This window comes from Sorex fumeus, unplaced genomic scaffold (genome assembly GCF_029834395.1).
Source record: "Sorex fumeus unplaced genomic scaffold, SorFum_2.1 ptg000024l, whole genome shotgun sequence".
Taxonomy (NCBI): Eukaryota; Metazoa; Chordata; class Mammalia; order Eulipotyphla; family Soricidae; genus Sorex; species Sorex fumeus.
In genome coordinates, this window is record NW_026606081.1 from 1,974,668 (window position 1) to 1,989,840 (window position 15,173).

Consider the following 15,173-nt stretch of genomic DNA (forward strand, 5'->3'; position numbering starts at 1 on the left):
GAGAGCAGAAGACTCAAAATATATAAATTCTTATTCATTTCTAACTGCTCATTACTTTCAAAATCCACGTAAGTTATTTAGATGACCACTTATGACAAAAAGATTATGAGGCAATAATCCTTTATTTTGGCATTTGCGTATAAAAAGGCTCGTATAAAAATAAGGTTTATTTTTCTTCTCTGAGAAAACTGTACTTTTGAAAGCAGACGATTAATTCTAAAATGAGTAATTCCAAAGTGGAATTAACGTTTCTGCTCATATAAAAACATTTATGTAAAAACTTTCTAAAGAAATCGGTTAAGCAAAATCAGTTGCAATGTGAACAATTTAAAGCTAATGGTTAACTGGTAAAGAAAAATTGACGTTTGGTTGAATTGTGAGATTAGGTCCAATGGTCAGGCTGATATGTATGATTCTACTTCTAGTCTGTGAGAATCTGAAACTTCTCACAAAGATGAAAAATGGCCCAAAGTTATTTGTTAAAGTTTTGGCTTTTGCAAGCACACTCAGTGGTACTCAGAGTCCTTCCGAGTTGCATGGTGTTTGGGTGTCACTCCTGGCAGTGCTCAGGAGATCAAACCCAAACTGCCTAGCATGCACATATGTGCTTGGTCTGATGAGTCATCTCTCTACATTCCCCAAATCCCCAATTTACTGATATATTTAAATATATTTAGGAAATTTTTGTTTCTCTCTGGGGAACATATCTGGCAGTGCTCAGGACTTCCTCCTTGCTCTGTGTTCAGGGATGACTCTTGGAGGTTCTCCGGAGACCATATGAGATGCAGGGATAGAATCAGGTTGTTGACATGCAAGGCAAGTGTCTTAGCCTCTGGACTATCTCTCCGGCCTTTCAGCAATATTTACCTATCCAAGTTATACGAATTCCATTTAGCCATTTTATATGTGTGTGCTTATGTGTGAGTGAGCATGACCGTATATGCTCACACATGTGCAGAAATGGGGGTATATTAACTCTCAACTTCCAAATAGTAAAAAAAATTAATTACAAACATATGCAAATTATGTCTAAAACTTCAATAGTTAATAGGGTTTATATTAAAATAGCTTATCTATAGAGAAACCCCTTTGGACAGAAGAAAACAGTCAATTTTGTCATGTATAGTTCGAAATTATGGTGCCAGACACCAAGCACCTTTTCTAATTTATTCAATTTTAATGAAATCTATCAAAAATTAATTAGCCAAGTGATTGAAAGTAATTTCTTTAAGGAAAAGTTTCAGAATAAGTATATCTGGTAATCTTCCTTGTTGTTCTCAAACACAATCTTTGTCTTTCAGGTGATTTCTTTCAGTTGCAGACCCTGATCACTTTCACCCACAATATACTGGTAATTCAGTAAGTTCATTTATACTGACTATTTATGAGTCCACTGAGTTAGTGGTTCTCAGTAATTTTTGTAACAGTATGTTACAACCCAATGTGTTATATAAGTAGTAAAGTATTATGTGCAGAATAACACAAAATTTCAAATATTAGGAACTGAAATACTTTCTACCACAAAGCAATAGTTATAAAACTGATAAACCTCAGGGTAAGGTATGATAGCATCACTTTTGCTGATTATATTAAGAATTATAAAAGTATTTTCCAGGTCAAATCAAGAAGAGTCAAGCCAGGTAATTCATTTCTTTAACTTAAAATCACTCTTTAGCATAATATCACCATAGCAGTTTCTGGTCATTATGATGAGGTTTCAGAATGGAAAGGATATATTTTGGACACATGAACTAAATCTCCAGAGCTATCATTTTCCAATATAAACATATATATATACAAACAAACATATATATATATATATATATATATATATATATATATATATATATATTGGTGGTATGGTACTACCAGCAGGTCAACCTGTACCTGTGGTTGCGTGCATGAGCAGCCTGATGGGGCCTTCAGACTTCCAGATACTCCAAAATTGCTGTTGTGCTTTTGGCCAGACCCCACCAACGTGGGGCCAAGTTTACTGAGAAATTAAATGGCCAAAAGTTAGGTATGTGGGAGACACATCCATAAACCACCTCTGGCTCAGCTATATAAACTCACTTATTGGCCTTATTTTAGACACCCATAAATCTCAAAAGAGATCAAAAGACACAGTTAGGGCCTGTAGCACCAGGCAGGCAGGCGCCTGTGACTGAGATCTCCAGGCCTGCTTGGGTAGGGACTGGGCCTCCTCTCCCAAGATCCCCAGTTTTCCAGTGACTTGGCAGTCATACCCATAGACTGCCCCCAGCGCCACATAATCTCTTCAACAGCTAAGACCCAGAGACTATAAACTAAAGCTCTTGGAAGAGAGCGCTGCAGAATCTCCTGACCCTGCGCCAGCCTGTCCTCACAGGCCCACCTCGGAGGGGGAAGTGTTGAATCTTCCTCTCCGCACCAAATGGAACCCCAGTAGCCAAAAATATCCAGAACCCAACAACTGCCATGTGCAAGGCCACTTTCCATATACTCGGATGACCTCTCCCAAGAGGGCACAAGCCTTGCTCAAGACAGGATGAACCTTACTGGAGAGCAGACCAGCCAGGAAACCAAGGTATGTGGGAACCCATGATTGAGATCTCCAAGCCTGCTTGGATCAAGACTGGGCCTCCTGCCCCCAGGTCCCCAGTTTTCTAGTAGCTTGTCAGTCACACCCACAAACTGCCCCTCAGCATCATGTATCTCATCAATGGCCAAGACCCAGAGACTATAAACTAAAGCTCCCAAGAGAGCACCGCAGAATGTCCTGACTCCATTCTAGGCTGTCCTTAGGGGGTCACCTTGGAGCGGGGCAGGTTGAGTCACCCTCCCTGCTCCAAGCAGAGCTCTGGCAGCCGAAAACCTCTAGAACTCAACTGACACCATGTTCAAGGCTGTTCTCCACATGCTTGGATGAGACTCACCTAAGACGGGATGAACCTCACCAAAGAACGGACCAGCAAGAAAACCCAGGTATGTGGGAACCCGTGACTGAGATCTCCAAGCCTGCTTGGATTGGGACTGGGCCTCCTCTTTCCAGTCCCCCAGTTTTCCAGAGGCTTGGCAGTCACGCCCATGAACAACCCTCAGCACCATGTAATCTCATCAATGGCCAAAACCCAGAAACTATAGACTAAAGACCCAGAGACTACAAACTAAAGCTCACAGAAGAGAACGACACAGAATTTCCTGGACATTATATTCTATCCATAACAAACAATACAAAATAAATTGTCTAGCATTGCCTTTTCAGCAGGTTTGAGTGGTGGTGAGACTAGTGTTAAGATATCGAATGTAACCACAGTAGAGAGAGAGTATGGAGGAAATTGTCTGCCACACTTGCAGAGTAAGGGTTAGAATGGGGGTGAGGGTGGAGGAATACCAGGAATTTTGGTGCTGGAAAATGTGCACTGGTGAAGGGATGTGTGTTTGATGATTGTATGACCGAAGCTCAGACATGAAATCTTTGTAACTGTATCTCACAATAAATAAAAAAAAGAGATGGGGGAAAATAATAATAAAATAATAAAATACCTAATCTTCTTACATTAAAATAAAATGAAGTTTCGAGTGAGAAAGTTAGTGCAAAAATTAAAACTACAATTAAATTTAATTTAAATTAAAAGTTCAACAGGTTTAGAATGTATAAGCTCTTATAATGTGAATAATAATATAAATTGATAGAGAATATTAAATGAAATTTAAAACACAAAATAGAGAAGATAGTTAAATTCATTAACTCTGCATTTTTTCTTCAGTTATTTTCTGTAAATCATCATAGAATACCAGAAAGTGAAAAAAGGAAGATTAAGAATCTACATAAGAGAGGTAATGTAATTTATATAATATTCCACTTTATAAGTTTACCTAATAAATGAAGGTAATAAATTCAACTATATAATCCCTGAAGAATAAAATCAAATAACATCTATTATACAATTAGCTCCCATTTTATAATAATGATCATCTTGATAGTAAGCTATTTTCTAATTTATATGTATATATTAATATATAGCCAATTTAGATGTTTTTCCCAATATAAAAAGTTAAAGTAAATGTGTCATGAAAGATGAATGAAAAAATAAACCTAGAAAACATGAGTGTCCATATTCATAAAACAGATATAAATAGGCAAAAATGTATAATTATAATCCAGCTTGAAAACAGAAAATTCACTGAAGACAAATAGCCAAAAGTTCTAGCCTCTACCTTTTTCTTTCTGTAATTTATATTATTTTGCAAACTGCTGAAGGCTGGATAAGGAATTAGGCATTTAGTAAATATATGTTAAGTAATATCTGATCAAAGGACAAAAATATGAGAAACATAATGTTCTAAATGATGCAAATAATTGCATATTTAATAACATTCCATAACTACTTTAGCTTTCAATTTTAAAAATTGAAAAAACTAGAAGCAGGCTAACTTAGGTAAGGTCAAAGTGATGAAAGTGATAAGAAGTATGAGATATGCTTGCCTTCAAGATTAAAGCTAGAAATAGAACCAATAAATGTTGTCATCAATATCAATGACACCTCCTTACAGTCTCTCCATATACAATAGAGATTTATACAAGAAATGTTCTATAAGGCTCTTATAAGATAAAAGACCTATACTTAAGTCCAGTAGGAATGCTTAGCATTTAACTTGATGATTCTTATTCAAGATGTCCCTCAGTATTTCATGCAACCACAACAGCCAAACTCTTTAGCAATTTAATAAAACTTCATAAAATGAAAATGCAGTTTTGACAGAGCCAAGAAAATTCCATAATGATAAAAAGAACTCGTTCATAAAATTGTGAAAAATGACAGCAATTCCAAATAAAATGAAACTCATAAATTGATAAGAGTGATTAGTGCATCAATGATCAATTTTATTGAATGTGTCATTCCATTACTGAAAATATGGAATTATAGGGCAAACTTTGGACTGGAAAACTTGTATTAAAAAAATGCCACCATGAGAAAGGGACCCTCCTTCACTGCTGGTGGGAATGGGGACTGGTTCAACCCTTTTGGAAAACAGTATGGACGATTCTCAAAAAATTGGAAATTGAGCTCCCATTTGACCCAGCAATACCACTCCTCAGAATATATCCCAGAGAGGAAAAAAAGTATAGTCGACATGACATCTGCACTTTTTTGTTCATTGCAGCACTCTTTACTATAGCCAGAATCTGGAAAAAACCTGAGTGCCCGAGAACAGATGACTGATTAAAGAAACTTTGGTACATCTACACAATGGAGTACTATGTAGCTGTTAGAAAAGATGAAGTCATGAAATTTACATATAAGTGGTACTACATGAAAAGTATCATGTTAAGTGAAATGAGTCAGAAAGAGAGGGATAGACATAGAAAGACTGAATTCATCTGGGGAACATAAAGGAACAAAATAGGAGACTAATACCCAAGAGTGGCTGAGATTAGTACCAAGAGATTTGCTCCATGGCTTGGAGGCCAACCACACATGCTAGGGGAAAAGGGAGCTCAGATAGAGAAGGGAGCACCAAATAAAGGATGTTGGAAGGTCCTCCCAGGATGGGAGAAGCATGCTGAAAGTAGACTATAGACTGAACATGATTGCCACTCAATGACTCTTTTGAAAACCACAACATCCAAAAGGAGAGAGAGAACAAAAGGGTATGCCCTGCCACAGAGGCAGGATGGGATGGGGGCGGGTAGGGATACTGGGATCCGTGGTGGTGAGAAATGGGCACTGGTGGAGGGATGGGTATTTGATTATTGTATAATCGAAACCCAAGCACAAAAATTTGTAAGTCTACAACTGTACCTCATGGTGATTCACTAATAAAAATTTTTTAAAAAGCCACCAAAAGTTAATGTTATGATCATAGCAGTCACAAATGTATTTATATATGAACTCAATAATCTAATTCTTAGAGGGAATTTTATTTTAGGATTTTATATAATGAGCTTATTGTGTGTAAATATATAAGTGATACTTTTTTTTCTTGATTTTGGGGTTACACCCGGTGATGTACAGGGGTTACTCCTGGCTCTGCACTCAGGAATTACTCGTAGTGGTGCTCAGTGGACCATGTGGGATGCTGGGAATAGAACCCAGGTCGGCCATGTGCAAGGTAAACACTCTACCTGCTATACCATTGCTCCAGCCCCCAGGCGGTACTTACTTTCTTGGTTGTGCACAAGCAAGGCAGCATTCTGTGTAGCCTGAGGGAAGGACCCAGAGCTCAGTTACCTGCCTGCCCTCATCAATGATGGAGGCAGACAGGTGAAGGAGTGTTGGTGACACAACTCTTAGAGCTGCAGGCAGAACAAAGTTCCACTCTGGGGAGCTCAAAAACAGCAAAGAATAAAATATATGAAAGAATTCTATGAACAAAAAAAAAAGTGAGTTTACTCATTCTGAGTGACTAAAATATTCTGAGCAAAATATTGAAAGTGACTAGGGAAAAAAAAAGAGCACAGTCAGTGCCAAATTAGTAAAAAGAAAGATTATAAATATGAATTTTCTACAAACAGAAGTTGAACAGTGAAACAGTAAATAATTTGGTGCTCTATATGTTTTCTGTTTAAAATAGAATGGTGGGAAAAAGGAAAGATGAACTAATCTGAATACATTATGTATGCAGATAAAGGCAAGTTTAGCTATTTCCATCTCTGTTTGATACCCAAAAGAAAGGAAAACGGTTTAGATTTGGACCTTTTAAATATTAGACAATACAAAATCAGGAGGAACCAAACTAAAGTTAATTTAAAGTGAAAGATTGCTCTAATATGTCAGAGCTACAAAATTATGTCAGTGTCCAAAAATATATAGAATATAATTAAACTTTTTTCAATACCTCTGCTATAAAACCAAGATTAAAACCTAATACTTTTTAAATTAATATTCTAGGAAAATTTATGGAACAAATCCAGATGAGATAATGCTCTCCTTCCAATATCTGGTAAAATATACATATTCCGGGGGGTGTGTTGAACATGGCTGACCCAAGTTTCATCCTCAGCAATTCATATGGTTTCCCGAGTTCCACCAGATGTGACCCCTGAGATTATAGCCCAAAAGTAAGTCCTTAGCATCTCTGGGTGTGATTCCAAAGATATATTATGCATATTTAAAGATATACACACATATAAACACATATAGATGCACATATAATATAAATTCCTGTTGTATCATTATTGGACTGGAGCAATAGCGCAGTGGGTAGGGCATTTGCCTTACACGTGGCTGATGTGGGTTTGATTCTTCCGCCCCTCTGGGAGAGCCCAGAAAGCTACGAGAGTATTCTACACATAAGGCAAAGCCTGGCAAGCTACCCATGACATACTCGATATGCCAAAAACAGTAACAACAAGTCTCACAATGGAGACGTTACTGGGCCTGCTCAAGCAAAGCAATGAACAACGGGAGGACAGAGCTACAGTGCTATCATTTTTAAAAATATAAGCACATATTTTATTTTATTCCTTGTACATAAAAGAAAATATAAAATTAAATAACAAATATAAATATATTCTTTTATAAAATATTCCTTAAGTATAGTAGATGGAATAACTTTAAAAGGACACCATTAGAAAATCACTATCTCCAATGATGGGCACTTTTACAGCCATAAAAGAACTTACATAGGAACTTAGTACATCACCACTTGAATTCACCGATTAACTGTAGCATCACTAATATGGCAGATCCAATAACATGTTTTTCCTATGTAAGGTAGTGGAGGCAACATGTCTTAACAAGTCTTCCTCACACAAAAAATTCAAAGTGAAATGAAACAACTGTTTAAATTGAAGTCTCAATTTATTGGGAATACAGAGGACAGAAGTTTAGAAACCTTCACAAGAAAAACATAAGGGCTTTTGAGGTTTGGATTTTGGTTGAATTTAGTTTGGATGGTCACATCCAGTGAATCTGAGGGTTTACTCCTGGCTCTGTGCTCTAAGATCAATCCTAAGGTGATTCAGGGGACCATGTGTGGTGCTGCAGATTAAACCTGGGTAAATTGCATGTAAGATAGTGCCTACTGCATTATTAGTTTGGTCGCCCCAAAGAAAAAGGTTTTAAAGTATCTAACATTCCTTGCAGAACTGCTGCCCCCATCATTGGGCAGAAGTATGGGGTTTTTGGAGAGAGGTGATAGCAGAAAGTGCACCAGGTGGGAAATGTGATAAAGTCACGGCATTCTTTTTTTTTTTTCCAAACTAAACCTTAATTTTTTTTTCTGTTGTATTGAGGTAATTTTTTTTACCTTTTTTAAAAAAATTTTTTAGTGAAACACCATGAGGTACAGTTGTAGACTTATAAATTTTTGTGCTTGGGTTTCATTTATACAATGATCGAGCACCCATCCCTCCACTAGTGCCCATTCTCCACCACCACTAATCCCAGTATCCCTTCCACTCCCATCCCCCTATCCCACCCTGCCTCTGTGGCAGGGCATTTCCTTTTGTTCTCTCTCTCCTTTTGGGTGCTGTGGTTTTCAAAAAGAGTCATTGAGAGGCAATTATGTTTGGTCTATAGTCTACTTTCAGCATGCTTCTTCTATGCTGGGAGGATCCTCCCAACACCCTTTATGTAGAGTCATGGCATTCTTAAATGTTTTTGCCAGGGGGGCGAGAGAAATAGCAGGGGAGGTAAGGCACTTGACTTGCAAACAGCCAACCCTGGTTCAATCCCTGGCATTACATATGGTCCCCTTAGCTCACCCAGGGGTTACTCTTGAACCCAGAGCTAGAAGTAGCCCTTGAGGATCTCAGGGTATGGTCCCAAGCCCCTTCCCCCTAAATAAATAAATGCCGGTGTAAGAAATTCAATTTTTTGTCTTTAGACCAGCATTATCCCCAAATAAATTCTATAAAATTTCTATACATTATTCAGTTTTAAATAGGTGAGATGGAAATAGCCTTTTAAAATAATTTTATTAAACATTTGATGCCATAGTTTTCAATGGATCAGTAACTCATCAGTAACTCTTCTGTTATACTGATGTAAATATATCAATAGGTAAATTTGAAAAATTTTTTAAAAAGTGACATAAAGTTTGATTTAAATAAATTTACCTAGAAAAATTTGAGAAATGAGAGAGAGCTACATTTCAAGAAAGAACATATTATCCATCAGAGCAGGGAAAACTGAGATTTCAGAACTCATTTTGATATGTGGGCCAATCTCCAGGTCAAAGAATAAGTCACAAAGTTTTGTTGTTTTTTTTTTTTTAAGGAATTTCTTGTAGGGTGGAGGACAACATTTTTTTTTCATTTTTTTTCTTTTTATTAGTGAAACACCATGAAGTACAGTTGTAGATTTACAATTTTTGGTGCTTGGGTTTCGATTATACAATGATCAAGTACCCATCCCTCCATCAGTGCCCACTTTCCACCACCATGGATAATATCCCTCCCACCCCCACCCCCCCATCCCACCCTGCCTCTGTGGCAGAGCATTCCCTTTTGTTCTCTCTCTCCTTTTGGGTGTTGTGGTCTGCAAAAGAGGCATTGAGTGGCAAACATGTTCAGTCCATAGTCTACTTTCGACATGCATCTCCCCTCCTAGGAGGATCCTCCAAACACCCTTTATTTGGTGCTCCCTTCTCTATCTGAGCTGCCCTTTCCCCTAGAATGCCCGGCTGGCCTCTAAGCTATGGAGTAATCCTCCTGGTGCTGATCTCAGCTATTCTTGGGTATTAATCTCATATTTTGTTACTTTATAGAGGACAATATTTAACACAGTATTTTTATACTTTAAAAGGGACTATGTTAAGAGAATATTTCTTAGCTTTCTGTCAGAAGCAAATCTATAAAATTTAACTGCTAGAAGACTCAGATAATGTAGAAGCTTGATCTGATCTGATCAATATCTGCAGGTAGTTATAGTAGCAGTGTACTGGTGTACAAAGATGAGAACACAGCTGGATTAGACCAGGGGAGGGATGACAAAGATAAGAGCAGACTGAAGAACTGACATGGAACAAAAATAGAGACCAGAAAGACAGCGGACAGTGAGAGAAAGTCACTGCATGAATTTCTGACGGCGCACAGTGATTCCAACTGTGAATGAATGATTACTAGGAAAGACTGAATTTCTAGGCAAGTTACTGAAGTTTCTAAGTGGGTGGGGCATTGACAAAATCATTATTTACATTAGAACACAAGGAAGAGTCGTGATATATACAAAACTAGTGAAATACAGGGGTGTACTTCTGCATAGAAGCCTGTGGTCAAATAATAGTTTTATTTCAGATCTACTATTTATGTTTAAAAAATATCTGCAGTTTCTCAGGGCCATAGCAATAGTATAGCTGTTAATGTAAGATTGGGGTTCAATCCCTAGCACCCCAAGCCCTGCCAGGAGTAAGCCCTGAGTACCACCAGGTGTGGTCCAAAAAAAAATCTGCACATCCTCATGAACAAAATATGCAGCAAATATTAAGAAACGAACCATACCCAGACATTCCTTTTCTCGTTCAATGGACTTAAACCATCCTCTTGTTGTACTTACCCACAAGGCCTGTATGTGAATACAATGTAACTCTCCTCATCACTTCTTTCAATGAAAGTCACACAAGTGTGCTTCTCCCAGTGTCTCATGGCCTGCTTGAACATGGCCCGCTGGCTGCCTGGAGAGAATGGCAGCGCTTTAATAAAGAAATATCTGCGACAGCGCTTTAATAAAGAAGCATCTCCCTGAGGGGGGCCGGTGGTCACTGCCTCTCAGGCTCCACAAACAGGACCTACATCCATCCTGTCAGCTGAAGGCAAATCAGACTGAGATGTAACGGCCACATTGGGCACGGGTTATCAATCAAAACAGCGTGCTGGGGGCAAGTTCAGCGGTTTGGGATGCTTAGCATGCAGTGGTCTAGGATCAATTCCCAGCACCACATCGTCCCCTGAGCACTTCCAGGTGGGGCCCCAGAGGTTCCAGCATAGCCAAGGTGGCCCAGGGACCCCTGGCACAGCAGGCCGAGAAGTCCTGATAATCGGGCTCTGGGCCCTGACCCTCTGACCTGGCTGGTGAGAATCAAGGGTGAGTGAGGGTCACTGGACCTCCTGAGCACTGTTTTGGAAGATCGCCCACCACCCCCGACATATTCACATAAAAACTAAACATAAAATCCAGAACTGGCACTTTAGGCTTGTAACTCAAGACTAAAGATATCTGTCATTTTAAAGTCGTTTTTAAACTAACAGCTTGGGTCAAAGAAATAGTCCTTAAGCTTAATTTCAGGCTATCTTTTCAGTACTAATGTTCAGTACAATATCCACTGAATCTGCAATGTTAATCATTTCTTTACCCAAATAGACACCCTCAGCTGACTTACCAGTGAAGTTGCCTCCGATAACATAAGGAATAACACCTCCAGGCCAAATTCGTTCAGTCCTTGATGTAGCAGCTCTGGGAACACGGTATTTCTCATTTTGCCCTGAGAATTTTAGAGGTGCTTTTCCCTTAGCTGTGCTGTTTTGCTCCAAGCCTACAATGACATTTCCAACATTCTGTGAAACAGAAGTCCTTGGCTAGGGTATCATTTACCTCTTCAAGGACGAAAGTTAAAATGTCCTATTTACATACTTGTCTAAATTTGCCTGAAGTCAAAAATGCATTAAAGAGAAATCTTTGCTCATATTACATCGTGGAAAAATAAACAGTGAACTATTTAAATATTTTATGTCCAAATGCTGTTGGTTAATGCTCTGTGAGAAAATTTTGATGAATGCCCACGCAGGCATTACTTATAATGGCCTTTCATATCCAAGATTCTTACTCTTGCTAAATCCCCAAGCCTTTAAACAAGAAATGAAAGTCTATAGAATAGCCCAATAACTATGGAAATTTACTACAAAATTTCATTTACTAACAAAAGTAAATGAAAGAACATTTAAGAACAGATGCAGTCTCAGTTTTCTTGGACAATCGATTACCTCTAATCCCTGTACTCTGGGTTCAAAGCCCGGTAGCCATCATGGTTTGGAGATGAGTTTAGGGATGATAGCATGGACACATTAGTATAAAATATATAAAACATAATCCGTTCTCAAGCAATGTTCAAGTCTGTATGGTGAACTTTTTTTCCTGGTCCTTCATATTTTCATTTTTCTAATATGGCACGATTTTTTTCGTTTTTAAATTTCTAATACAAATATCCACCCTCCAGCCAGTACTTATCTCAAATATAAAATGTATGCCCCTTAAGCCTGTGGTCCTAACATGTCTATCTCTTAAACGTACTGGAATGAAGCTTCTTTGATAGAGAAAATTATGCCTCGAAAGTATCTACTTTCAAATATTTCATTAACCATCCAAAACTCGAAGGTATTTTAGCACATGGATTTTGAACAATGACAACACAGCAAACCAAATTCTAAAATATCTTCAGAAAATCCAATACTACAAATATTAATTTAAAAATAAAAGACAATTTTTTCCAATGTTTCTTTAGCTATACAGTATTTGTTTTAGTTTGATTTGGTTTGGGTCCATGTACAGTGATTTGCCGATGCTTTCCCAGTTCAGTGCTTAGAGTTCATGCCCAGTGATGCCGAGGTGATGATGCTATGCCAGGGAATGAACCACTGTCTCTCACATGCAAAGTATTCACTCACTCAGCTCACTGAACTACCCCTGCAGAATACTTTTTATTTTTCTGAAAAACCAAAAGAGATCTCAGGTATTTGTTAAGCTAACCATTAGTTTTTCAATTTGCTTCAAGCACTTTTTTTTTTTTTTGCTTTTTGGGTCACACCCGGTGATGCACAGGAGTTACTCCTGGCTCTTCACTCAGGAATTACTCATGGAGGTGCTTGGGGGACCATATGGGATGCTGGGAATCGAACCCAGGTCGGCCATGTGCAAGGCAAACACCCATACCTACTGTGCTATCAATCCAACCCCTGCTTTAAGCACATTTTATCTCCCGACAAAAAGTCACGACTCTTTAACATTCCATTAAAATTGATATAGCTCCTTGTGTGATAAAAGCATGTTCATGGGATACTGATAGGACAGCAGGTGGGGCATTTGCCTTGCATGAGGCCAACCCAGGTTTGATTCCTCTGCCCCTCTCGGAGAGCCTGGCAAGCTACTGAGAGTATATTGCCTGCATGGCAAAGCCTGGCAAGCTACCCGTTACTTATTCGATAGGCCAAAAACAGTAACAAGTCTCACAATTTGTGAGACATTACTGGTACCCGCTCGAGCAAATCTATGAACAACTAGAGGACAGTGCTACAGTGCTACCCCATATACAGTCAATAAGCATCAACACAACTAATACATTTTTAAAAGGAGAAGCTTAATGAAACAATACAATTTTCTCAACTGTCCTAAATAATACATCAAATGTAAACCAACAAATATAAAAGAGTAAAAGACGTTCCTACACAAATTTATACGTGTTTTGCACCTTAAGAGCAAACCAGATTATACTATACCAGGTTATACCAGATTATATTATAATCTGATGTCTCTGAATATAATATTTATGGTACAGAAACTCAAGCATCAGCAACTTCAAATGTTGGTATACCAGAGCCAAGTCTTCTTATCCTGTCAATGAGTTGGTAGAGGGCCCCTCGTCTCTTTGACATAGCCTGGTCTCCAAATCCACCTGAAAGAAGATAAAGTATTTAAGTCCATCCTATTATATATTTTAGAGAATATATATAACATATATTATACTCTATTTCACATGCATATAAGCATGTACATATTATTCTTAATATTACATCATACATTATATGTATATTGTACATTATACTCTATTCCACACGCATATAAGCATGTACATATTATTCTTAATATTACATCATACATTCTATGTATATTGTACATTATACTCTATTCCACGGGCACTGGAGCTACAGCACAGAGGTAGGGTGTTCGCCTTGTGTGCAGCCGGCCCACCCAAGCCAGGTTCGATTCCTCTGCCCCTCTCGAGAGCCCGGCAAGCTACCGAGAGTATCTCCTCCCCCTCCCGCCCCCCCGCACGGCAAAGCCTGGCAAGCTACCCATGACATATTCAATATGCCAAACAACAGTAACAACAAGTCTTACGATGGAGACGTTACTGGGCCCACTAGAGCAAAGGAGGACAGTGCTTACTCTATTCCACATGCATATAAGCATATGCATATTATTCTTAATATTACATTATACATTCTATGTATATTGTACATTATACTCTAAGGAAGTAAATAATAGTAAGAGGCTATGCTGACTTCTCTTTAGACATGTCCTTTTATGTGATCTAATAGTGTGTAGAGTCAGGAAGAGTTAAAAATCTCAGAAGATGAGAATTTTCCAAAAAATTAATTTGGAGAATTAAAGCTAAGGAAGTAGGAGAGACACAGCGAGCAAATTTAATGACTTTATTTGGACTTCAGAGCCACTGAGCAAACAATCGATAATCTGGAACAATGTTGTTCACTCTGACCTTGACATCACAAAATGTGACAGCAAGTGACTCTGCCCTGTCGACTGCCTTCCAGCTACTGCCTTGATGTGAACTATTTTCAAAAGGAAAATCTGCACTTAGAAAGCATCAGAAGAGCAAATGTATCATGTGAGATTGGCTCTGAAGCTTTGATTATGAAATATTTCTAAATCACATCAAATTTAATTATGCATTGAAATGATTTCAAAGATGTTTAAGACCAGTTGCTATAGGTCATTAAGAAATAACACAACATGAAAAATGTTATCTGAATTCAAAGATTATTTATCTGCAAATTATACTTGATTTTATATACTTATAAAATTTTTCAAAAAGAGATATAAATCATTTGGTAGTCTAAGACTCAAAAAAAGAGATTTGGGATATGGACATCTGTTTTGTAATTTTACCAATTAAAAACTACCAAAGATGACTTCCTACAGAACATCAAAAAGGGGAGCATCTAATGAAATGAAAAATCGAGCATCTAATTTTCATTCCTGGACTTTAGCAAGGTTTTCTCCTTATTTTATCTATTTTCCCTTATCCTTGAATAATTAAAAAACAGCTAATCATTGAGCAAATAGCCAACCAATATAGCCATTAATAAAGCTAGAACATTCTATTCACTCAGAACAATGAATCTGTACCATTAGGCGTGCCTGCAGTTCATAAGTCTCTTTGGACTAAGAAGGAAAAAGAGCCAAAAAATCGTGAAAACAACAAATTTTTCTCAAACTTTGAACTATTTCCCT

General features: G+C 37.9%; 1 protein-coding gene across 1 annotated transcript in view; it reads right to left on the minus strand.

Annotated features, from left to right (window-relative positions):
- Positions 1 to 15,173, minus strand: part of TLL1 (tolloid like 1) — a 218,111-nt gene that overhangs the window by 84,596 nt on the left and 118,342 nt on the right. Inside the window, exons 3-5 of the mRNA XM_056114096.1 lie at positions 13,513 to 13,593; positions 11,308 to 11,460; positions 10,485 to 10,602 (exon numbers count right to left, since the gene is read on the minus strand). Of these exons, the coding sequence (XP_055970071.1) occupies positions 10,485 to 10,602; positions 11,308 to 11,460; positions 13,513 to 13,593 (352 nt within the window). The remainder of the gene's footprint in view (positions 1 to 10,484; positions 10,603 to 11,307; positions 11,461 to 13,512; positions 13,594 to 15,173) is intronic.